This window comes from Elephas maximus, chromosome 12 (assembly GCF_024166365.1).
Source record: "Elephas maximus indicus isolate mEleMax1 chromosome 12, mEleMax1 primary haplotype, whole genome shotgun sequence".
Classification (NCBI taxonomy): domain Eukaryota; kingdom Metazoa; phylum Chordata; class Mammalia; order Proboscidea; family Elephantidae; genus Elephas; species Elephas maximus.
The window spans coordinates 59,480,374-59,506,603 of record NC_064830.1 but is presented as its reverse complement, the minus strand read 5'-3'; the positions used below and the strand labels follow the sequence as shown (position 1 = coordinate 59,506,603).

At 44.5% G+C, this 26,230-nt stretch overlaps 1 protein-coding gene across 1 annotated transcript in view; it reads right to left on the bottom strand.

Moving 5' to 3' along the window:
- LOC126087063 (ATP-binding cassette sub-family A member 17-like) overlaps positions 1–26,230 on the bottom strand; it is a 99,686-nt gene that overhangs the window by 2,290 nt on the left and 71,166 nt on the right. The window contains exons 19-26 of the mRNA XM_049904040.1: positions 24,291–24,564; positions 23,925–24,129; positions 23,053–23,272; positions 14,897–15,055; positions 10,828–11,010; positions 9,673–9,794; positions 8,649–8,843; positions 551–738 (exon numbers count right to left, since the gene is read on the bottom strand). Of these exons, the coding sequence (XP_049759997.1) occupies positions 551–738; positions 8,649–8,843; positions 9,673–9,794; positions 10,828–11,010; positions 14,897–15,055; positions 23,053–23,272; positions 23,925–24,129; positions 24,291–24,564 (1,546 nt within the window). The remainder of the gene's footprint in view (positions 1–550; positions 739–8,648; positions 8,844–9,672; positions 9,795–10,827; positions 11,011–14,896; positions 15,056–23,052; positions 23,273–23,924; positions 24,130–24,290; positions 24,565–26,230) is intronic.

Genomic DNA, 26,230 nt, shown 5'->3' with positions numbered 1-26,230 from the left:
CCTGTGAAGTTGAACGAGAAAGACGACAACCGGCTTGAAATCAAAGCCAACAGAGGAGTGTAGTGCCTAGAATGGGGTGGTGGGAAGTCTCAGCTGAGCCTGAAGCCTGGACCCGACCCTTCCTCAGGGCTGGCCTCTCTGGACTGCCCAGTACCGCTGCACACGTACCCCCAGGGGGTGCTGCACACAGCTTCCTTTGTGAATCTGAGGGATTTTCCTTAGCAAAACATCAGTAGCACAGATGCCCCAGACAAAAGGATGGGGGATGTGGGCCTAGAAGACAGATGTACCCCAAACAGGACATCCTCATGGGAGGAAAGATGCAAGGGCAGTCTCCAACTGTCTGTGATGCTGTCTGCCTGTGTTCAGCCAGGTAAACTGAGGCCATATCTGCAGCCCAGGGCCAAGAGGAGGCAGTGTGTGGGGCAGCCCCGACCACCGGCCCACCCTTCACAGGGAAAAGGGTGGCATGGACCAGGTAGCTCCCCTTCAGACCTTGCTCTGGCAGGAACGGGAGCTAACCTGTGACTGAGGGCAGCCCAAGCCTCACCTGTAGGTATGTACCAGCTTGTTTGCAGACTTGTACATGAGTAACTCATCCAGCATGTGGTCCACGCAGGCCCTGATGTAGCACTCAGGGATGCCCCGGAGCCGGGCGTACATGACCAGCGTCTCTTGTACTGTCATATGGTCCAGCAGGGCATCAAGCTGTGGGCAGTAGCCGATGTACTGCCACACCTGAGGGTCAGACAGCCAGGCAGGAAGCTGGTCAGAGAGAAAGGCTGCTCCTGGGAATCAGGTTCATGGAGCCTCCAATGTGGCCAGTCCAGGCCCTGCCTCTGCCCTGCGCCTCATGATGGACAACAGATATGTGCTGCAGGGCTGAGGGCTGGGCCCCATGGCCCGGATCTTACTAAATTTAGGTGACAGGGTAGGCTGGCGGTGGAGGCAGCCCTGGTACACAGCCCTGTGGAGGACCGTGGCTACTGGGAGGCTGCGTCTCTCTGTACCGGCACTGGGGCTGGAACTAGCACACGGGCCTTCTGTGGTGAGAGAAGCCAGTTCTGGAATCGGGGAGGAAGTGGCAGCTGCTCAGCTCTCCTCCTTCTGCCCACCTGGCGTCAAGCCGTGTTCCTGGCCCCTCTCCCCTGCCGTCCATAGAAGCCTTGCTTTATTTTTTCCCTCTAAACGTATTTTTGAGACACGTGATGGGTTGGGTTTGGGCAAATGTATTTTTGAGACATGTGATATATGGATAGGTTTTCTTTGTAAAATATTCGAACAAAGGCTGTTGGTGCCTCTGCTGGTTGCAGGCCCAGGCATGCGCTCGCTGACCTTTGCTGAACGCAGGCCCCAAGTGGATGAGTGCTTCCCATGCAGGGCCATTTTTGTGTGGCTTTGTCCAACAGTCTCATCCCACATCTGTCATTCTGCAATTTGCTTTTTGAACTCCACACGTCTTGAAGCTCTTCTTGTTCAGCAAGTACAGACCTACCCCGTTCCACCTCACTGCTACATCATTCAGGTCCACATTCTACTTAGCCATTTCAAAAATTTATGCATGCTTATTTCCAAGTTTCTACCACTATAAACTTGCAGCAAACCACCCTGGTTTGTGCCCAAGTCCAAGCATGCCCCTAAAGTAGATGGATCCTATTTTTGAAAAAATAACCAATGTTTTCCCCCTCCTTCCCCTTCCCCTCCCCACACAAGCAGATGGACAGCCCAGGCTCAGCTGCCTGGGGTGGGCACAGAAGGGAGCATGCCCCAGGGAGAAACCACAGTGTCTTTTATAAACTAATCTTGAAAGTTATATACCATCCCTTCTGCCACATTTTGTGGGTCACACAGATCACCCCTGGTTTGATGTGGGAAGGGACCATCCAAGGGTACAAATACCAGATGGGGAGTCACCGGGGCCATCTTTTATATCTTCTGCCCTTGTAACTCTTCACACTCCATTCTAAATCATTTCAGGGTGTTGTCTTTTATCCACCTGTACCTGGTCATTTTTTATTGTGTATCAAGCACAGCATTTGCAAAATTGTTTGTAGGAATCACTGGAGGCCTAGGATGCCTCCTATCATCTTCTAGAAAAGATTGACATTTGCTGCTCCCAGACACCTTGGAGCACTAGAAGTTTAGGGCCACATCAAGTCAATTTTAGTACCTGCCAGGATTCCAAGCTGAGCTGCAATCTTTGTAGGAGCTTGTCTACTTACGGCTCACTCCTGTACCTGGGTTGCAGCCACTCAAGGTCTCCAGCTCAAAGGAATTCTGCCTTCAGCAGATACCACCTGCCCCTGGTGAGCCTGCAACTCCAATACCAGGACTTCAATATCAAGAGCAATGCTCAGCATCTCAGCTGCCCTATGTTGAATTGATCACCTTCGGGATTACCTAGTCCTTCATTACCAGAAGCCTTGCCCATAATTGTTTTAAATAATAAAAAATGTCAAAATTAACAATAAATGTTTCCCAGCCAGGAGAGGGTGATAATGCCGAGAATGGTTCAACTAAGTTGTGTGTACCAAAAGGCAGCCGCTGCCGTAGTGCTATTGAGAGTGTACTTCAGAGCATGGGTTCTGGATTTAGGCTGTGTAGGTTCAAACAGCATCAACATCTCAGCCAGGTTTCGAGGCCTCTCTGCACCTCCATTTCCTCATCTAAGACACAGTGGTGTTGACTGGTATAGCACTTGCCTCACCTAGCTGTTGTATCAGACAAGTTTGTATATAAAAGAGTAAACAGCAGTGGAAGTTAGCCATTATCATTGTCACATCTGGCTCGAGTGCAGGCAGATGGGTCCTTTGATTTCCAATAAATTAGAATACGAGTCTGTCAGTTTGTCATACTGTGGTGGCTTAGGTGTTGCTGTGATGCTGGAAGCTCTGCCACCATATTTCAAATACTAGCAGGGTCACTCATGTTGGACAGTTTCAGTGGAGCTTCCAGACTAAGACAGACTAGGAAGAAGGACCTGGTGGTCTACTTCCAAAAAAATTGACGAGTGAAAACCTTATGAATAGCAGTGGAACATTGTCTGATATAGTGCCGAAAGATGAGTCCCCCAAGTTGGAAGGCACTCAAAAGATGACTGGGGAAGAGCTGCTTCCTCAAAGTGGAGTTGACCTTAATGAAGCTTTTAGGACCTTCATTTGCAGATGTGGCACAACTCAAATGAGAACAGCTACAAAATCTATTAATAATTGGAACGTGGAATGCATGAGGTATGAATCTAGAGAAATTGGAAATGGTCAGAAATGAAATGTAATGCATAAAGATCGATACCTTAGGCATTAGTGAGCTGAAATAGACTGGTATTGGCCATTTTGAATCAGACAATCATATGGTCTGCTATGCCAGGAATGACAAAGAAGAATGGCATCACATTCATCATCAAAAAGAACAGTGCAAGATGTATCCTGAAGTACGATGCTGTCAGTGATAAAATAATATCCATACGCCTACAAGGAAGACCAGTTAATACCATTATTATTCAAATTTACGCACCAACCACTAATGCCAAAGATGAGGAAATTGAAGATTTTACCAACTTCTGCAGTCTGATATTGATCAAACAGGCAATCAAGATGCATTGATAATTACCAGTGATTGGAATTCAAAAGCTGGAAACAAGGAAGGATCCAAACCAAACCCGCTGCTGTCAAGTCAATTCTGACTCATAGCGACCCTATGGGGCAGAGTAGAACAGTCCCATAGAGTTTCCAAGGAGCACCTGGTGGATTTGAACTGCTGACCTTTTGGTTAGCAGCCATAGCACTTAATCACTACGCCACCAGGGTTTCCAAAGAAGGATCAGTAGTTGGAAAATATGGCCTTGGTGATAGAAATGATGCCAGAGATCACATGATAGAATTTTGCAAGAACAACGACTTCCTCATTGCAAATACATTTTTTCAACAACATGAACAGAGATTATACACGTGGACCTCGACAGATGGAATACACAGGAATCAAATCGACCTCATCTGTGGAAACAGAGGATGGAGAAGCTCAATATCATCAGTTAGAACAAGAACAGGGGCTGACTGTGGAACAGACCATCAATGGCTCATATGTAAGTTCAAGTTGAAACTGAAGAAAATTAGAGCAAGTTCATGAGAGCCAAAATATGACCTTGAGTATATCCCACCTGAATTTAGAGACCGTCTTGAGAACAGATTTGATGCATTGAACACCAATGGCCAAAGACTAGACGAGTTGTGGGATGACATCAAGGACATAATGAAAGGTCACTAAAAAGACAGGGAAGAAAGAAAAGACCAAAACGCATGTCAGAAGAGACTCTGAAACTTGCTCTTGAACATTGAGTAGCTAAAGCAAAAGGAAGAAATGATGAAGTAAAAGAGCTGAACAGAAGATTTCAAAGGGCAGCTCGAGAAGATATAGTTGAGTATAATGAAATGTGTAAAGATCTGGAGTTACAAAACCAAAAGGGACAAACATGCTCAGCATTTCTCAAGCTGAAAGGACTGAAGAAAAAATTCAAGCCTCGAGTTGTAATACTGGGGGATTCTACAGGGAAAATATTGAACAATGCAGGAAGCATCAAAAGAAGGTGGAAGGAATACACAAAGTCACTGTACCAAAAAGAATCGGTTGACTTTCAACCTTTCCAGGAGGTAGCATACGATCAAGAACCAATGGTACTGAAGGAAGAAGCCCAAGCTGCACTGATGGGAACAGTGAAAAACAAGGATCCAGGAATTGATGGAATACTAATTGAGATGTTTCAACAAATGGGTGCAGCACTGGAGGTGCTCACTCATCTATGTCAAGAAATTTGGAAGACAACTTCCTGGCCAACTGAGTGGAAGAGATCCCTATTTGTGCACATTCCAAAGAAAGGTGATCCAACAGAATGAGGAAATTATTGAACAATATCATTAATATCACATGCAAGTAAAATTTTGCTGAGACCATTCAAAAGCAGTTGCAGCAGTACATCAAAAGAGAGCTGACAGAAGCTCAAGCTGGATACAGAAGAGGATGTGGAACTAGGGATATCATTGCTGACATCAGATGGACCTTGCCTGCAAGCAGAGAATACCAGAAAGATATTTACCTATGTTTCATTGACTATGCAAAGGCATTTGACTGTGTAGATCATAACAAATTACTGATAACCTTGTGAAAAATGGGAATTCTAGAACACTTGTGTTCATGAGGAACCTGTACATACACCAAGAGTTAGTCATTCAAACAGAACAAGGCGCTACTGTGTGATTTAAAGTCAGGAAAGGTGTGAGTCAGGATTGTATCCTTTCACCATACTTATTCAATCTCTATGCTGAACAAATATTCTAAGAAACTGGACTATATGAAGAAGAATGTGGCCTCAGGACTGGAGGAAGACTCACTAACAACCTGCAATATGCAGATGACACAACCTTACTTGCTGAAAGTGAAGAGGGTTTGAAGCACTCACTGATGAAGATCAAAGACTACAGCCTTCAGTATGGATTGCACTGCAACATAAAGAAAACAGAAATACCCACAACTGGACCAATAAGCAATATCATGATAAATGGAGAAAAGATTGAAGTTGTCAAGGATTTCATTTTACTTAGGTCCACAACACCCATGGAGGCAGCAGTCAAGAAATCAAACGATGTATTGGATTGGGCAAATCTGCTGCAAAGGATCTCTTTCAAGTATTAAAAAGCAAAGATGTCACTTTGAGGACTAAGGTGCACCTGACCCAAGCCATGGTATTTTCAGTTGCCTCATATACATGTGAAAGCTGGATAATGAATAAGGAAGATCCAAGAAGAATTGATGCCTTTGAATTATAGCATTGGTGAAGAATATTGAATGTTCCATGGACTGCCAGAAAAATGAACAAATCTGTCTTGGAAGAAGTACAGCCAGAATGCTCCTTAGAAGCGAGGATGGTGAGACTTCATCTCATGTACTTTGGACATGTTATCAGGTGGGACCACTCCCCAGAAAAGGACATCATGCTTGGTAAAGTTGAGGGTCAGAGAAAAAAAGGAAGACGCTCAAAGAGATGGATTGACACAGTGGTTGCAACAGTGGGCTCAAGTATAACAATGATTGTGAGGATATTGCAGGACCGGACAGTGTTTCGTTCTGTTGTACATAGGGTCATTTATGAGTTGGAACGGACTTGACGGCACCCAACAACCACAACAACAATTTATAATAATAAATTGCCAGGAGTGATAGCAAGTATTCTCTGGTTCTATCAGACTAAATATCAGCTGTTGTTGATGTTGAGTGCCACAGAGTCAGTTTCTAACTCATAGTGATGCCATGTGACAAAGTAGAACTGCCCCATGGGGTTTTCTAGGCTGTAATCTTTATGGGAGCAGATCACCAGGCCTTTCTCCCATGGAGCCACTGGTGGGTTTGAACTGCCAACCTTCCGGTTAGCAGCTGAGAGCTTAATCGTTGAGCCAGCAGGGCTCCTTAGATATCAGTTAGAGGGCAGGACTTTTTGACTTATGAGACAGTGGCAGATAATGTCTTAAAGTAGTGTTTGTTGTATTCAACTTCTGGAAAATGCATCTTCACATTCTGTGCAGCACTAGGATGTGGGCCTGAAAATGTATCATTGACATTTTCTTCAACAAATAAAGAATATAATCATGAATGAGAACAGCTATCCTTTCAGTGATCTAATCTAATCTGACCTCTTATCTACATTAAACATTTGTGTTATTTTGGCCCTCAACTGCTTGGTTCAGGCTACTTGAGATACTGATTCGATCTCTGAAATACTTGAACAAACCACTGAAAAAGATAAAAATGGTCTTTTTCCAGCATTATCAGTGCAGGGAGTGCAGTGGTAATACTTGATGCCTTGTTTCTAGAACTCTCCTAAGTGCAGCTGCCCTGGGAAGCCGGGGCCACTTCCATCGTGGAGCAGCAGAGCTTGTCTTTGTACAACCTAAGCAGACCTACACTCTAGGTCTGATCTGATCATATTCACCGTCTTCACAGTTTCACTAGGCATTGGATCATGATCAGAGGGCTTCACCAGCAGTGACATTTAAACAAGACACAGTGGATTGACCTTGAGGAGCAGTCTCATTTACTTCTGGGGTCATGTCCCTTCTTGGAGGCACACAGGAGTGCCCCCATGTGCCCGTTCCAGTTAAATTGCAGCCCACGAACTGTGGATTTGCGATGGCAGAGAGACAGTCTCTGGGCCACTATGCCAGGGGTACAGTTGCTGGCAGGCATAGCTGAGAGGCTACCTTTCCACAGAGTAGGCCGGCAACGCCAGCCATCAACATGGTTTCCTTGATAAGGGAATTCTGTTGGTACTGTCTTCTGGTTTCTCTCTGAATGATGTACAAGCAGGTTTTATAAACTTCTCAGCAATACCATAATGCATGCATGTTCCTGCTATGAGGAGCAGAGCTCTGACTGAGTGCCTGTAGCTGGGTGTCCTCTCTGCCTTCTTCTGGAGCCTCTGTTCCTCTCACCCCCTCTGTTATCACACTCCCTTGCTGCACCATGGCAGGCGGCCTATCCATGTGAGGAGGAGCCCCTGGCAAGCCAGAATCATTTCTTGGGATCCCCGGGCCTAGCACAGTTGTTAGTACACACTAGGTATTCAAAAAGTAAGAAGCCTTGGTGGCACACTGATAAAGTGCTCAACTGCTAACCAAAAGGTTGGTGGTTCAAACCTGCCAGCTGCTCTGCAGGAGAAAGATGTGGCAGTCTGCTTCCCAACGGATTTACAGCCTTGGAAACCCTATGGGGTCGCAATGAATCAGAATGGACTGAACGCCTGTGGGTTTGGGTATTCAACAAGTGCTTAATTAAATTGGTACCAATAACTGAGAAAGAGACTCTAAGGAGGCCACGTTTGAGAGGTAGATAAGAAGTTCGGTTTTAGCCAACTTGGGTTTGGAACATTTGTGAGATGCTGGAGGAGAGCTGCCTAGAAGGCAAGCCCGTGCAGGTCTGAAGCACAGGACAGAGGCTGGCTGGGGATCTAGCTACTTGGGAGACATCAGCAAACAGAAGATGACGGGAGTGCAGTCAGGGACAGTAGGTAGAGTGACAAGGAAAGAGGGCAGACCTGAGAAGCACCAAGATCCAATGGGCCGGGTAAAGGACAACATCTACGCCAGGCATCTGAGAAAGTGGAACCAGCAGAGAGGGGACAGCAGAGAAGTGACCCCAGGAAGGAAAGGGTTGGAAGGAGGGCAAGGCCAGCATTAGGAGGTGCTGCAGCCAAGTCCAGGCTCACAGGACTGAAACAAGGAACAGGCTTGGCTGGGTGAGTGCAGTGAGGTGGGGTGGGGAGACCAGATTTAAGGGTCTCTGGGCTGAGACTGCTGACTTGGACAGTGTGGGGAGATGCACAGGATGGGAGATTGGGGTGTGTGGGGCAGCTGGTGGCTCTCATGGGCACTGGGTTGCAGGGCCTGGGGGACATCCAGGACGCCTTGTGGGGTGAGCAGCCAGGGGTGGGGCTGGAGGGAAGGAAAGGGGTCTAGGATGGAGCTATGGGTTTGGGAGTCACAGCTTAAACTTACACATGGAATTTAAGAAGGTAAGTCCCATTCTAGTTTCCTCTCCAGCATCCTATGTAACACCCCTGTGTGTCCTGGTGCCCCCTTCTTCCAGCCTCCAGCGGCACCCACCTTCCTGAGGTCAGAGTTGATGCTGAAGCCCTGGATAAAGGCGTCCCCAGAGGTGATGAGCTCCTCTCCGGTCAGCATCTTGAAAATGGACGTTTTCCCGGCTCCATTGATGCCGAGAAGGCCAAAGCATTCCGCTACTTGCACAGTGAAGGAAACCTTGTCCACGGCTAGCAGGGGCATCTCCGTGAAGTATACCTGAAGTTCAGCACAGCACCAGACACACCGTGAGGTGGCCCAGGGCAGGTGCCCAGCAGTGACGCTGGGATCTATGCACCCTGCCCTGGGCCTCCCACCTACCCGGCCTGGGCCTGCCTCCTCCCAGCTGTGATGGCAGCAGGGTTTAGCCAGGCATTCTCTCCTCCCTCGCCCCTACATATTCAGGACTCAGCTCTCTGAGAGGAGCCTCTCCCCTCCTGTCCCTGAAGTAAGCAAAGTCCCTTTGATGTAGCCTGTCTTTTTTTTTTTTTTTTAACCACCAATAACTATAGGGGAAGCAGAGAATAGGATTAATAAGCTTGGGGAAATGTCACAAAGATCTTTCCTGTCTTAACGGTCTCTCAGTAAAGTCCTCCCTGGGTTCTCGGCGAGACTGAAGAGGTTTTGTGGGAGCTTTCTGATCCCTTCCCCGGTTGTGGCTCTTCCACAGATTTTCTTTTAGATCCAGGAGAGAGTCAGCTCAGCACATCCAACCTGCCAGCCTTCCTTGCTTCTTGGGGTTCGTGGCTCTGGTCCCCCTCACTCCCTTTCTCAGACCCTCCTGTCTGATGGGACCACAAAGGAGACAAAGGAGGGCTACCTTCTGTTTCAGAGTTCTCAAATGAACTCGTGTGATTCGTTTACAAGCAGAGGAGTCCCACTCGGAGTGTCCCTAGCAGACCTGTCTGTGGGCATCTGCCAATACTCCAGAATGCAGGAGAGCCAGGAGCCTTCCCATTGGCACAGTGACTTCTCCGATGTCCCCTTCCTTATGGGAAGGACCCAGAAGAAAAATGGCTTTGCCTTTCAAAGCCACGTCTGACTTTACCTTTGACATTTCCTTGACAACCACTGGATTCTTCTCATGCAAATTTTCCAAGTGTGACTGGACTGCCTTCCTCTCCTCTGTCACATTTTGGTCTTCTGGCACTAACGCCAGGCTGTGAATCACTTCCTGCATTCCCAACAAGGGTTGAAGATGTAACTTTTTGTGTGAGAATAGGCGGTAGAGACAGAAGGGAGCCCTGGCGAGTGGATCCTCCCTGAGAAGGCCTTGAGTTGCTCCACCCACCCTCAGTTCCCACACACAACCCCACTATCTCAAGAGCGACTACTTGTATTCAAGGCTGAACTCCAAACAGGGGACATGGAAACTTCACGTGGCATCCGCTTTTTAGGGAAACAAAAAGACTGAAAGCTTGGGTAGCCCAGGTATAAAAGGGCCCGTTTTCTACAGTTTCCTTGGGAGGCCCTGGCCTCTGGAATATAGTCAAACCAAGAGCTAAGAGAACAAACCTTTCTCCTAACTGGCTTATGGATGCCTGTGGGGAAGAGGTGTTGCAGAAAGGTGGCTGGTTCTAGAACACCCAACCCAATGTCTTGCTCCTTGGCTGTTGAGAGGCCATCAAAGCCCTACGGGGGACTGGCACACTGAGGTCACAGGGGTATAATGGAGGACTGGCACACTGATTGGGGTCACAGGGGCCTGATGGGGGACCAGCACACTGACTGAGGTCACAGGGGCCTAATGGAGGACTGGCACACTGACTGGGGTCACAGGGGCCTGAAGGAGGATGGCACACTGAGGTTGCAGGGGCCTGACAGGGGACCAGCACACTGACTCAGGTCCCAGGAGCCCAATGGAGGACCGGCACACTAACTGAGGTCACACGGGCCTTATGGGAGACTGGCACACTGACTGATGTCACGAGGGCCTACTGGAGGACCAACACACTGACTGGGGTCACGGGGCCTGATGGGGGATGGCACACTGACTAGGGTCACAGGGGACTCTGCCAGACTCTTTCTCCCTCTCCTGCCAAGTCCCTGGGCCCCAGGCATGACCTGTTGCCTCTCTGCCCTGAGGTTGGACTAGATGGCCTCCGGCTTTCTCTGATGCTCGGAATCAGGGCCGGGACAGATCACAGAAAGGACACTTTGAGGATCTTGACCTCTCCCTTGGCAGGGTTATGCTCTGACCCACTCACCAAATTTTGCTTCCTGAAAAAGCCAGAGACCCTGGCTCTCAGCCTCCTCAGGGTGTTGGTCTCAATGAGGAAAAGCAGGATGATGTACACAGATCCTGAGATGGCCAGGGCTGTCACGTATCTCCCCATCCCCAGGGACTCCCAGGCATAAATGTTCTCTTGGACCACATATCCCTCTGCTAAAGGGGAACAAGCAGATGTTAGCTAGCTCAGGGCAGTTTTCCAACCTTCTCCTTACCTTTCACACAAAGTAGCAAATTCCTAGTAGAACAAATACCATTTTGAAGAAGCATTATTATTACCACATTCCAGCAGATGATAAATATGAATAATATTTTGTTTTGCTTCTGTAATAAAGGTTTTATGAAAATAATGGAGTGAAAAAATAATTTCTGATGGAATATCCCTGTCTGTGATGGTTAATGTTGTGAGTGAACTTGGCTAGGTTATGATTCTCAGTGGTTTGGCAGACACTATGTAATCATCCTCCATTTTGTGATCTGATGTGAGCAGCCAATCAGTTGGAAGGAAGTTTCCTTGGGGGTGTGTCCTCCATCTAATACATAAATGGATGTTCTGGCAAAGCTTGCTCTCAGTCCTGCATTCACTTCATCGTCATGCGACCTCCAGTTCTTGGGACATGAGAAGCTTTCAACCTGACACTTGACCACTGATTTTGGGTTTGCCAGGTCGTGTAACCCTGTGAGCCAGCAGCCTGTCACCTGATCTGCAGATTTTGGGTTTGTCAGTACCTGCAACCTCATTAGTTAGGAGAAGCCTTCGGCCTGCCGCCTGACCCACAAATTTGGGATCTTGCCAGCCTCCACAATTGTGTGAGCCATTTCCTTGAAATAAATCTTTCTCTATATTTATATATATGCTTCACTGGTTTTGCTCCTCTAGAGAGCCAGCCTAAAACACTGTCCATAATATGAGTGTTATTTGAAATACAAAGTATTTATATGTTTGGTCCTTCCATCCATCATTAATCACCCTGCAACCTCAACTGACCACTCAAGTGAAAAACACCTAGGAGCCTCTTTTGTCCTTTTTGAATCTGATTTAAATTATTTTTCATTTAAATTGCATACATAAAAAATGATACAATAAACACACAGTCCTTGGAAAAAAGAGACATGTATGAGGTACAAAGTAAAGGAGCATCCCCATTCCCCAAATCCATTCTTACAGTTTTGTGTACAACCTTTGTGTATATTTTCTAGATATAAACTTTTAAAAGAAAAATGGAATGATACTGGCATATTTTCTCCATCTTACTTGTTTCATTTGATAATATATGATGGACAGTGATCGTATCAGAACATACAGATAAAAATAATTCTTTTTGATGGTTTCACCATTTTATATTCTATCTATGCCCTCTAATTTGTTAGCCAGTCTCTTTTCAATGGGGATTTAAGTTATTTCTACGTTTTTACTTTTATAAAACAATGTGAAAATAAACATTCTTCTATACGTAATTTTGCATATTGGTACAACTACTTCTTCAGGCTTAATTTCTACAAGTGGAGATTACTCGTGGCAATCTGGGGAGCATTTATTCAAGAAAAGCAGCTGAATCTCAGTAAGAACAATGAGCTTTGTGGCATTTTAACAAGCCCTAGTCCCATCTTCCACTTGCTAGCTTTAAATATAACAGCCATAGTCATAGGAAAAGCCAGTAGGCTGGTAGTCACCAGAGGATGCAGAGTTAGCTGGAGCTCTTTGAAAGCCTCACTCACAGAAAACTGTCATGATTTGACCCATCTCGTGGTTCCCTGGAAGACCCCACTTGTAAGGCAATCTGTATTTGATCTGATTCAGAACTTGCCCACTTGCAGAAAAACCTCTTCCCCTGGGGGTAGTTGCCAAAAACGATTATAGGCAATTGATTAACTTTGCAGCTGCCTGATGTGGTGGATAACAGTTGGGGCAAACAATAGACTAACCAAAAAGCTTAAATAAAAAACTAGGGAATAAGACATTCTAGAGGTTTGAAAAGCTCCAACATATTCTTGAAAATCTGTAAGACCAGGTGTGTATGTAATGCTGTGCACATGCTCAGGAAAGACCTGAGAAGTCCCTAAGCTCCCACCCCCAGTTGACCTGAGGCTCTGCCCAAGTAGAAAATGAACACTAAGGCAGAACTGTCAACTGCCTGGCTAAGTGTTGAAGGCATGCCCCAATATACACACAGAACCCCAAGGCAAAGACTGGGAGACTTATTAGTTGCAGATTTTAGAGGAAATCTCTGTCTGTTCATTGACTGACCACTAAGTTAACTGAAGAGACTTTAGGGGTCACACATGACAAATAAGACAGACATTATAGAATTAATTCAGAAAAATTCTATAATTATAATTCTATAATTCATTAATTCACCAAATGAACAACAATAACTAAAACAAACAGCAACAACAACAAATCCTGAGGAGTGGGGACAATCTTCCAAAGCTGCTACTTTGTTATTTAAAATGTCCAGTTTTCAACAAAAAATTATGAGACCTGTGAAGAAACAAGAGGGTATTGCCTATGCACAGGAAAAAAGTAATCAATAGTAACCGTCCCTGAGGAAGTCCAGATGCTGAACTTCCTAAACAGAGACTTTAAATCAATAATTTAAAATACTTTCAAAAAACTAAGGAGCTCCTAGGTGGTGCTCAGCTCTCTCTCACTCTGTGGGTTATTGAGCCCAGCTTTGCCAAGTACCCAGGGGTATGCCACTCTGCCAGCAAGCCTCCTGTCTGAAGGCACTCAACTCTCTCACTCTGTGGGTGGCAAGCCTACAGTAAACATCTTGCTCTGTAGGCCAGGAAGCCCACTGGATCGTCTCACGCCAGCCTCCTAGTACTGCTGCTGCCATTTCTCCGCCACAGCTTCTTGCTGTCTCATGCTGTCTCTGGTGTTATAGCTCTTTCTCTGTCTCCTGGGTCTAGAAGGTTCTCGGTGCAGGGACCCCAGCTTCAAAGGACATGCTTTACTTCTGGCTCTTCTTTCTTGGTGGTAGTGAGGTCCGCTTTTCCTGTCTCTGGGATGGCTCATTTTAAGCCTGATGGGATGGCAATACTGATCAATCCCCATCTTAGGGTTCCATACACCTTATTTGTATGGTCACACCCCAATAAGGGTGTCATGCACCTTATTTGCAGTATTAGCAAGCTGTCCAATCCCCTTGGTGGGCCGCAAGGACCTTATTTGTATAGCCGCCCCCCCCAATCATTTGGTGGGAGTTACAAAACCATGACGATAAAGCCCATATAAAAGCAATTCATCACATCACAGAGTCCCAGAAGAAGAAGCAAAAGGAACAAAGAATATTTGGAGAAATAATCACTGAAACTTCCCAAATTTGAAGAAAAACATTAATCTATACATCCAGAAGCTCAATGAAATCCAAGGAGGAGAAATTCAAAGAGACACATAATCAAACTGTGAAAAGACTAAGAAAAAGAGAGAATGTTGAAAGCAGCCAGGGAGAAAACCTTCCACATGACCCAGAAATTCCACTCCTTGGTGTATACCCAAGATAAATGAAAACCTACATCTACACAAAAATTTGTACACAAATGTTCATAGCAGCATTATTCATAATAGCCAAAAAGTGGAAACAACCCAAACACTCATCAACAGGTGAACTGATAAACAAATGTGGTAATTATATCCAATGGGATATTACCCAGCCATAAAAAGGAATGAAGTACTACTATACATGCTATAGCACGGATGAACTTTGAAAACTTTATGCTAAGTGAGAGAAGACAATTGTATAAGACCACACATTGTATGATTTCCTTTATATGAAATCTCCAGAATAGGCAAACACATAGAGACAGAAAGTAGAATAATGATTGCCAGGGGTAGTGGAGTGGGAAGTGACTGCTACTGGGTACTGGGTTTCTTTTTGGAGTAATGAAAATGTTCTGGAATTAGAATAGTGATGATGATTGTGTAACCTTGAGAATATACTAAAAATCACTGAGTTGTACAATTTAAAAGTGTGAATGTTGTTAGGTGTCTTATATCTTAATAAAAAATGTAATTAAAAATTCCTTTTACAGTACTCACCAGCTTGAATGCAATCTGTCTTGTTCAACTTCTTGGCATTGCAAAATTTCCTGAATCCAAAGTTGTAATATAAGTTGGAAAAAGCCATCCCCAGGCAGTGGCCTGGAAATACTATGAATGTATCATCCAAAGACTCTGAGACTGTTGTGTAGCCCAGATCTGTGAGAGAAATAGAAAATATTAACTTTACTTGCAGGAAGGAAAGAGCACGTCCTCTATCATCTCTTCCGATCCACTGTCCCTCTTCATCTTGTCTCCATCACTCTACCATCACACTCCTAGGACCCCAGACCTGGTCTACACCTGAGGCCTTGTTTTCTCTCATCCTCAGTAGTCATTCAACCTCCCAGCCATAAGTGTTTTTCTTTTGTAAGTGCCTCTTGATCTGTCACTTTATTTCAAATCCAATTGTCTATGCAGAAGAATCAGAAAGAGCACGGGCTGTTTGGAAAAATCAGCAGTAGTGTGGCTGGAATATGGGTGCATGCATACACGGACAGAGTAAATTTGAGGCTGGAGGGGGATGAGTTTTACAAGTGAGCTGGGGCAGACACAGGGACAGATTACCCAATAAGCAAGGTAAGCACGCGCTTAGGACATCAACAAAACAAGGGCACCAGTTGTCCAAAGCAAAGACCCATAAATGCCAAGCAGACAGGACACAAGGAAAAGCGAGTGCCACATAGAAGGGAATGGGCAGGGCACTAAATGAAACGGATACCAGCTCCAGTGCGCGAGAGACTGTGCTGGCCAGAAATAAAGTTCACGCGGAATCTTGAGAGCACCCACAGGGAAGGCTCTTTAAGCTATGAGGCCCCTACTGCTTCAACACCTTTGTTGACATCTGTCTCCTACGGTCCCCTCCTGTGTAACTGAAACTCCTTATCTCGGAAGGTCTCTTGAGAGTATACTATTTATTTCTACAGGATGTTCATTTTTGTTCCTAAAGAGACCTCAAAAACCCTCAGCGTACAATAATGATTCAAGAAAGACTCAATTCATTATCTTTATTATGTATAGAGGTAATTATTGTTCGGTGCTTAATTGTGATGAAAGCATTGAAGAAATTGTAAGAGCACAGAATAGAAAGAAATGTTTTTAATTATAACATGCTAGAGATAAAGATTTATCTAAAAATAAAATACAGTAATCTGTTGTAATATTTGTTTTCTGATGATTAAATTTTCTTTTATGACATCTTTTCATTTGTTCACTTATAATTATGGCATTTATTACAAAACAAGCATCAAAACTGAAGTATGAGCTATTTAAAGCAAAACTGGTGAAAGCCAATTTTTTGTTGTGGGAGAGCAACAGAATTTTACATTGATTGTTGAACCAGTTAAGTTCACTGACTCATTTTCTTTGTTGTAGAATATGTGGAATATTCTTTTTGTAGAAAATGTGGTATATAGGAAAAATCTTAGTATCTCACATCCACTAAAAATTTTATAATCTAGTTCATCTCTTGCTGCTAAAAAGGCTTATGCTACTTCTGGGTTCAGTCGCTAACATTATATCAAAACCCACTGCTATCGAGTCAATAGCAACTCATAGTGACCCTATAGGACGGAGTAGAACTGCCTCATAGAATTTCCAAGGAGCTCCTGTTGGCTTTGAACTGCCAACCTTTTGGTTAGCAGCCATAGCTCTTAACCACTGTGCCACGAGGGTTTCCGTTAATATTATAGTCAAATTTAAAAAGAAGCTAAGACACACACACACTCATAATTTATATATCCCTTTCAAATCTGTGAGTAAGCAGAGGAGGGGGCACCACAGATTATCAGTGTTTAGGGCCCTCATTTGCCTTAATCCAGCCCTGGCCAGACAGGGTAGGGTCTAGTATATCAGCTGTGGAGTTGTTTTGGTTCGGTAAGGACATAGTCCCTACCTATATAGTGCATGGAGACAAAACTATCATTATTTGAAGATGCTATGCATATCGTGTACCTGGAAAAGCCAAGAGAATCAATCAAATAAAAGAGAGTTTGGTAAATTGGCTGGTGATCTTCTCAGAGGTCAAGAAATGCAACTTTCAGGTCATGTTATATCAAAAGAATGCTAAAAAGGGTTATAAATGAACTGTGATATACTTGAAATGTTTACTTCCAACAAGTAAAATATAAAATGCTTCACAAAATAAATGACTCATAATAATTAATTTATAAGAGAATCAACACCTAACCCTGTGGGGCATGATCCAAAGGGACAACAGTTGATGGTGTGTATTGGAGCCCTGGTGCTAAAGTGGTTAAAAGCTCAGGCTGCTAACCAAAAGGCTGGCAGTTCAAATTCACCAGCCGGTCCTTGGAAACCCTATGGGGCAGTTCTACTCTGTCTTATAGGGTCACTATGAGTCGGAATTGACTCGACAGCACACAACAATAACAACAACAAATGTCGCTGATCCCTCACCACTCACAGGTTGCTTTGTTCTGACCCCTAATAGCTCCATGTGCTCTAGGTGTTGACCTTCGCAAAGTCCAACACATTTTCAATGACACAAAGGAGAAATAAAGGGGAGGTTAGAGCTCAAACTCTAGACTTCATAACAACTCATGCAACCAGCTCCAGGCCAGTGGATGGTTTAGGGGAGAGAGCATGCAGACATAGGATTCACGGATGCCACGGGAAGGGGCTGAACCAATGATAAAAAAGCACACTCTAGTCTTAGGACATCGACTTTGAGTAGCACAACATTTGGGGACCAATATGTGAGGTTTCCCTCAGTTGAGGTCACTGTGATATATGTATGACATGCTGAACTTGGATGATCTACAGTAGGTCTCCCAACCAACATTTCCTAGGCCAGGACTCAGAAACCTTGCAGTAGAGTGAGAATCTATGTGCCGGGGATGAAACTCAGTTTGGGGCAGAAGTCAGAAGCTGTGGACCTCAGCAGCCCCACTGAGATTCAGGCCCCAAGGCCCCAGGGTCATACATCGGAGGAGTTTGTTGTTGAGGTCACTGTGTATTTTGAGGGTCTTCCAACCTAGGGGCTCAGCTTCCAGCTCTATATGAGACAATATTCTGTTGTAATCCATAGGGTTTCTACTGGCTAATTTTCAGAAGTAGATTGCCAGGCCTTTCTTCCTAATCTGTCTTAGTCTGGAAGTTACACTGAAACTTGTCCACCAAGGGTGACCATACTGGTAATTGAAATACTGGTAGCCTAGCTTCCAACATCACAGCAATGCATAAGCCACCACAGTATAACAAACTGACAGACGAGTGGTTGCACAGCGGATTAGTACATTTTAATTTCCCTTTCTACCATTTTAGTGGGGCCTCTGGAAAAGAGAGCTCAGATGTTCATATCCTTGACTATCTGTCTACCACCATAGCTGCAGCCATCCTAAGGAGGCCTCTAGGGAGTGTATTTAGAGGCCAAGGCCAGGCAAATGCACACTTTCTACTACTAGCTGGAACTCTGGCCCCCAAGTCTCCATCAGTGTCCTTCCTTGGGGAGTAGGGATGGAGCACATAAACCTATCAGCCTCCCTTCTTTAGGCCAGAGGTCGGGTTCCTTTCCTTGTCCCAGGCGTCCCAGTGCCTATGACTCACCAGCTTCCAATTTAGCTTTTCAGTTGGAAGGCGTTTCCTACTTAGTGGAAGGAAGGTGTTGACCCTTTTGATTGCTGCATATTACTGGGGGGAGAAAAATAGCTTGAGGCAATCTAAAAAGAAAGGGATCTCAGGAAGGCCAAGGGAATCCAGAGAGAATGTCTGAGAGTGAGAACACCCTCATGTCCTCAGTGTCTCCAACAGCTCCACCCTTAGGCATCAGGGATCCTTGGCATCAGGAACCCTTAGAGTCCATGGACTTAGCCTGTGTCAGTGCATGTCCCTTTGGTGTGAGGCTGGGCAGCAGGCAGTGGAAGGAGGTTCTCCCTGCAGATTAGGGTGGCATTTCTCAAAGTGGGTCCCTGGGCCACCTGATCGGAGTCCCCTGAATGGGCCTTAAAACGCCGTCAGTAACTCTCAGGTGCACAGTACAGTGGCAACCTTGGCGAGCGCTCCATCAATTCACACCTCTGCTGCCTCCCTCCACTCTACCTACATGGTGCTTTTTACTCTACTTCAATCATAAAGTCAAAATGCTGCCGCTTTTCTGATCTGCTCAGAAGGAGATGCTTTCTCTTTTGGAGCTCTGTGGGTGGTATGCATGAAAAACAGAAAGGCCATCACATCACACCAATACTACTCAAACTATTTCAGAGCATAGAAAAGGAAGGAATGTTCCTGAATTCATTCTATGAAGCTGGCATAACCCTGATACCAAAGCCAGGCAAAGACATCACAAAAAAAGAAAACTACAGATCCATATCCATCATGAATATAGACACAAAAATTCTCAACAAAATTCTAGCCAATAGAATTCAATGGCATATCAAAAAAATAATACATCATGACCAAGTGGCATTCATACAAGGTGTGTAAGGATGGTTGAACATTAGAATATCAATCAATGTAATCAGCTACATAAATAGGACAAAAGAAAAGGATCACATGGTCATTTCAATCAAAGCACAAAAGGTATTTGACAAAGCACAACCCATTCCTGATGAAAATTCTCAGTGAAATAGAAATAGAAGGGAAACTCCTCTATATAATAAAGGGCATTTATACAAAACTAATAGGCAACATTATTCTCAATGGAGAGAGAATGAAAGCATTCTCCTTGAGAACAGGAACTAGACAAGGATACCCTTTACCAAGACTCTTATTCAACATCACGCTGGAAGTCCTAGCTAGAGCAATAAGGCAAGAAAAGGAAAAAAAGGGCATCCAAACTGGTAAGGAAGAGGTAAAACTACCCCTATTCGCACATGATATGATCTTATACATAGAAAAGCCAAAAAAATCCATAAGAAAGACACTGGAACTAATAAAAGTTTTCAGCAAAGTAACAGGATACAAGATTAACATACAAAAATCAGTTGGATTCCTCTACACCAACAAAGAGAACTTTGAAAACTAAATCAGGAAATCAATACCAATTACAATAGCCCATCAAAAGATAAATTACTTAGCAATAAATCTAACCACGGACATATAAAACCTATACAAAGAAAACTAAAAACACTACTGCAAGAAACCAAAAGAGACCCAAATAAATGGAAAAATATACCATGCTCATGGATGTGAAGACTCAACATTGGGAAAATGTCAATACTACCCAAAGCAATATACAGATACAATGCAATCCTGATCCAATTTCCAATAACATTCTTTAATGAGATGGAGAAACTACTTGCCGACTTTATATGGAAAGGGAAGAGGCCCTGGATAAGCAAAGCATTATTGAAGAAGAAGAACCAACTAGGATGCCTCACACAACCTGATCTTACAACCTACTATACACCCGTGGTAGTCAAAACAACCTGGTATTGGTACAACAGATACATAGACCAATGGAACAGATTTGAAAATCCAGATGTAAATGCATTCATCTACAGGCAGCTGATATTTGACAAAGGGCCAAAGTCCATTAAATGGGTAAAAGACAGTGTCTAACAAATGGTGCTGACATAACTAGATGTCCATTTGTAAAAAAGTGAAACAGGATCCATACCTCACACCATATATAAAAACTGACTCAGAATGGATCAAAGACCTAAATACAAAGCCTAAAATGATAAAGGTCATGGGAGAAAAAATAGGGGCAATGCTAGGAGCCCTAATACATGGCATAAATATAATACAAACCATAATTAACAATACACAAACACCAGAAGATAAACTGGATCACTGGGAGCTTCTAAAAATTAAACACGTATGCTCATCAGAAGATTTTCCAAAAGAGTAAAAAGAGAATCTACAGAGCAGGAAAAAATTTTTGGCTACAACATATCTGACAAGGGTCTAATCTCTAAAATCTACAAAATACTTTAACACTCCAGCAACAAAAAGACAAATAATCCAATAAAAATTGGGCAAAGAACATGAACGGAAACTGCACCAAAGAAGACAATCAGGCAGCTAACAGACATGTAAAGAAATGCTCATGATCATTAGCCATAAGAGAAATGCAAATCAAAACTACAATGAGATACCATCTGACCCCAACAATATTGGCACTAATAATAATAATAATAAAAAGAAAATAATAAATGTTACAGAAGTCACGGGGAGATTGGAACTCTTATGAGCTGCTGGTGGGAATGTAAAATGGTACAAACAGTAATGAAAATGATACGGTGCTTCCTTAAATCCTAGAAATAGAAATACCATACAAAGTAGCAATTGCGCTCTTAAGAACATATTGCAGAAAGATGGAAATGACGTAAGTGTCCACCAACAGATGAATGGATAAACAAATACAATGGAATACTATAAAGAACAATGATGAATTGGTGTAACATCTGACAATGTGGATGACTCTGGAGGGCATTATGCTGAGTGAAAGAAGTCAATCATAAAAGGACAAATATTGTATGAGACCACTGTTTAAAAGCTCAAGAAAAGGTTTACACACTGAAGAGAGGAAGGGAGGGGAAATTACTAACTAGATAGCAGACAAGTGTCAGCTCTGGTGAAGGAAAACACAACAAACAATATAGAGGAAGTCAGCACGACTTGATCAAGGCAAAGTCATAGAAGCTTCCTAGACACATCCAAACACCTTGAGGGACTGAGCTACTGGGACTGAGGCCTGGGGACCATTGTCTCGGGAGATATCTAGGTCAATTGGCATAACATAGTTCATAAAGGAAATGTTCTACATCCTACTTTGATGAGTAGTATCTGGGTTCTTGAAAGCTTGTGAATGGCCATCTAAGATATATCTATTGATCCCATCCTATCTGGAGCAAAGGAGAATGAAGAAATCCAAAGACACAAGGAAAACATTAGCCTAAAGGACTAATGAACCGCGTGAACTACCACCTCCATCAGCCTGAGCCCAGAAGAACTAGATGGTGCCTGGCTCCTGCCACCAAACTCTCTGACAGGGATCACAATAGAGTCCCGGCCAAAGCAGGATAAAAATGTTGAACAAAACCCATATTCACAAAAAAAAGACCAGACTTGCTGATCTGACAGAGACTGGAGTAACCACCAAGACTATGGCCCTGGACATCCTGCTAACTCAGAACTGAAGCTACTCCCAACACCTACTTTTCAGACAAAGATTAGACAAGCCTATAAAACAAACAATAACATATGTGAGGAATGTACTTTTTAGTTCAATCAAATATACAAGACCAAATGGGCAACTCCTGCCCAAAAGTAAGATGAGAAGGTAGGAAGGGACAGGAAAACTGGACAAATGGTCATGGGGAACCCTGGGGTAGAGAGGGAGGGGGGAGTGGGGGGAGTGCTATCACATTGCAGGGATTGCAACCAATGTCACAAAACAATATGTGTGTAAATGTTTGAACGAGAAATTAATTTGTGCTGTAAACTTTCACTTACTGCAAAATTAAAAAAAAAAAAAAAAAGGCCACCACAAATTGTGAGTTAGACAGAAGGAAGAGAGTGTGGTGGCATGGACACAGGAACACCAGAGCTAAGGTGTGGGGGACTCGTGAGTGCACAGCTTCAGCTTCCTTTACTCCAATTTACTTTCTAAGCAGTCTTGCTCCATTACCTTGGCTTATTTATTTACTTGTTAATTCTTTTATTGAGGTATTATTCATTCCAGTGAAATGCACATTTAATAAGTGGACAATTTGATAAATTTTAGTAAATTTATGCACCTGGATAACCAACACCCCAATCAAGTCATAGAATATTTCCACCACTCCAGAAAACTCCCTAACATCCCTTTTCAGTCACTCCTCACCCTCCACACCCTGAAGCAATCACTGTTCAAACTGTGTCACTACGGATTCGTTCTGCTTGTTCTTTGGCTCTCTTTTGTCCAATTCTCTTGCATAGCATTGCATTTTTTATATTTGTCTACACTGTTGAATGTACCCGTGGCTGCTTTCCTTTGCTATTGCTGAGCAATGATATATTTTGTGAATATAACAGTTTACCCATTCTCCTGGCTGTTTGAGATATTTCCAGTTCGGGGATCTTAAGACTAACTAAAGCTGCCAAGCACATTCTTGCAGAGGGTTTGATAGACGCATGCTTGCACGGTACCTTCTTTGTGGCTGCTCTAGGGAAAATAGCTCTGTGTGACATGTGGCTATGGCAGGCCTCACCTTTCTCACTTGTGACGGAGACGAGAATGAAGGGGCCGATGCTCAGGAAGGTGAGCATTATGATGAGCTTAACAAAAGCGTTGCAGGTGTTGGTAAAGCAGAAGCTGGCCAAGTAGATGAAGGGAATGATGGCCCAGCCGTAGAGCATTAACATCAGGAAGACAGCCAGGATATTTCCATTGCAGGTGAAAGCTTCTTCTTTGTAGTATAGAAACACCACCTTAGGAAGGGGTGAGGGATTTGAAGAAGTCACCAAGAGGCAATCCTAAGCACTGGAGAAGGACTATAATACTCTCAGCTTTAAAAATAAGGCATTGGCAACACTCCACAGCCAACTCCCTTCATTCTTTCATCCATCAATGCCAGATGGGCAAGCCTTGCACCTGGAAATCAATAGCCACAGTGCAGTGAGATAAGGAGGTTCAGAGATGCTTAAAAAACAATCACGAAAGGGATCTGTTCTCCATAAAGGAACCAGGGACCCATGAGCTACTCAATTCAATCATCACTGAGTACTCAGCAGTACCCTGGTGAGCTGTTTTCCACCTCTTTTTTTTACTCAGAAGAAGGCAGTTTCTTATTAGCTCAGGGAGCAACTGTGAGGAGGCCACATAGTAGAGGCCCTGGAGAAGGGCTCTCTCCTCCTGAAGGCACCAGGAACCAGGGCATCTTACTGAGGGGCAGTGATGAAGGTGTATCACACAAGGGATCCCCAAATCAGTGCTGAGGCTGCCAACCTAGGCTCCTGCCAGCTCAGGCTCTGGGCAGTGCTCCAGGCCAGCCCCTTGCCTTCAGGCAAGGGCCCCCCAGCTGTGCTCACCAGCTCCAGCAGGCTGGGGACCAGGTAACCTGCAGGGGAAGGCCACACTCACCAGCAGCAGCAGGCTGGGGACCAGGAAGGAGATGAGATCCCACAGCAGGGCGGAGAGCCAGAAGGTCACCACATGGACACCACTGACAAACTGGACGTGCTTGGCCTTGCTGGAGTTCTCCTTGACTGTCAGGATGGAAAACGAGCTAGACAGGAAAGCCATTCCAAAGAGCAAGTTGATAACAAGGTAATGTACTTTGAGGCCCCTGCAGGATACAGGACAGGAGGAGAGAGGCAGCAGTTTAAGCAGGACTGCTCATGGCCATCATCTTCCAAAAGAGCAGTGTGCAATTAAAAGAGGACACAGACAAGCAGGAGTTAAGGGGGAGGCTGTGGGCATGGGTGCGGGAGAAGGGAAGGCACATACTGGTACAGGATGTCCTCAGAGGTCTCTATGGCAGTCTGCGGTTGAGGGTGATTCGTTGCAGTAATGGAAGCCTTGGCACCAGAGAGCAGCTTGAATAGAAAATTGTCCACCAGAGCCACAGCCAGGGCGGGGGAGTGGTATGCCTCATTGTTGAACAGAGCTGTCACAACGGTACGGCCTTTGACGTCTTCAATGGAAGCTGCGACGACGTAGCGGTTGTCAAAACCCTCAGGTTCCTCCTCTGCCTTTTGCAGTAGGAACTCTTCCACCGGACCTGGAACAGAGCAGAACACCTGCTGGCAATATGCAGTGAGGATGATAGAGAGCTCGGCACCAGGCCCAGTGAGGTGGGGCTCCCCAGCTCCTGTCCCTGACTCACTGAGCACAATCACATGTCTACGCTTACAGCTTCCCTGCTTGCCTCTCCTCACACAAATTCTAGCCATGCCTGAGGACTTATCATTCCCCAAAGCTTACAAAATTCTTGTTGTTTGGAATGTTCTTCAGTTTACCTTCCCCTTCTATCCGTCAGTTCCCATACAGACTTCAGGTCTTGACCTAGACAGTGCTTACTCTGGAAGCTTCCTTTGACCCCTAAGTCTGATACATGTCTATGCGATCCGGTAGCACTCCAATCAGTGATGATCCCTTTGCACTGAAATGATCTGTTATTTATTCATGGGACCACTAGACTTTCAGTCCTTGAGGGCTACTACTAAGCTTGCTCATCACTGAATTCCCGGCACACGTTGCCGTGTGAAATATACGACCCATCTAGACCCACATGTCTGTCAGTTTGTCGTACTGTGGGGGCTTGCGTGTTGCTGTGATGTTGGAAGCTATGCCACTGGTATTCAGATACCAGCAGGGTCACCCATGGCGGACAGGTTTCAGTTGAGCTTCCAGACTGAGATAGCCTAGAAAGAAGGACCTGGCAGTCTCCTTCTGAAAAGAATTAGCCGGTGAAAACCTTACGAACAGCAATGGAACATTGTCTGATACAGTGCCAGAAGATGAGCCTCCCAGGTTGGAAGGCACTCAAAAGATGACTGGGGAAGAGCTGCCTCCTCAAAGTAGAGTCGACCTTAATGACGTGGATGGAGTCAAGCTTTCAGGACCTTCATTTGAGGATGTGGCACAACTCAAAATGAGATGAAACAGCTGCATCCATCCATTAATAATCAGAACATGGAATGTATGATGTATGAATCTAGGAAAATTGGAAATTGCCAAAAATGAAATGGCATGCATAAACACTGATATCCTGGGCATTAGTAAGCTGAAATGGACCGTTATTGGCCATTCTGAATCAGACAATCATATGGTCTACTATGCTGTGAATGAAAACCTGAAGAGGAAAGGCAATGCACTCATCATCAAAAAGAACATTTCAAGATCTATCCTGAAGTACAACACTGTCAGTGATAGGATAATATCCATATGCCTACAAGGAAGACCAGTTAATATGACTATTATTCATTCAAATTGACGCACCAATCACTAATGCTAAAGATGAAGAAATTGAAGATTTTTACCAGCTTCTACAGTCTGAAATTGACCAAACATGCTATTAGGATGCATTGATAATTACTGGTAATTGGAATGCAAAAGTTGGAAACAAAGAAGAAGGATCGGTAGCTGGAAAATATGGCCTTGGTGATAGAAAGTATGCCGGAGATCTCATGATAGACTTTTGCAAGACTAACGACTTCTTTGGAAACCCTGGTGGCATAGTGGTTGAGTACTATGGCTGCTAACCAAGAGGTCAGCAGTTCGAATCTGCCAGGTGCTCCTCGGAAACTCCACGGAGCAGTTCTACTCTGTCCTATAGGGTTGCTATGAGTCGGAATTGACTCGACGGCGGTGGGTTTTTGGTTTTTGGGTAATGACTTCTTCATTGCAAATATATTTTTTCACCAACAGAAACTTCGACTATACAC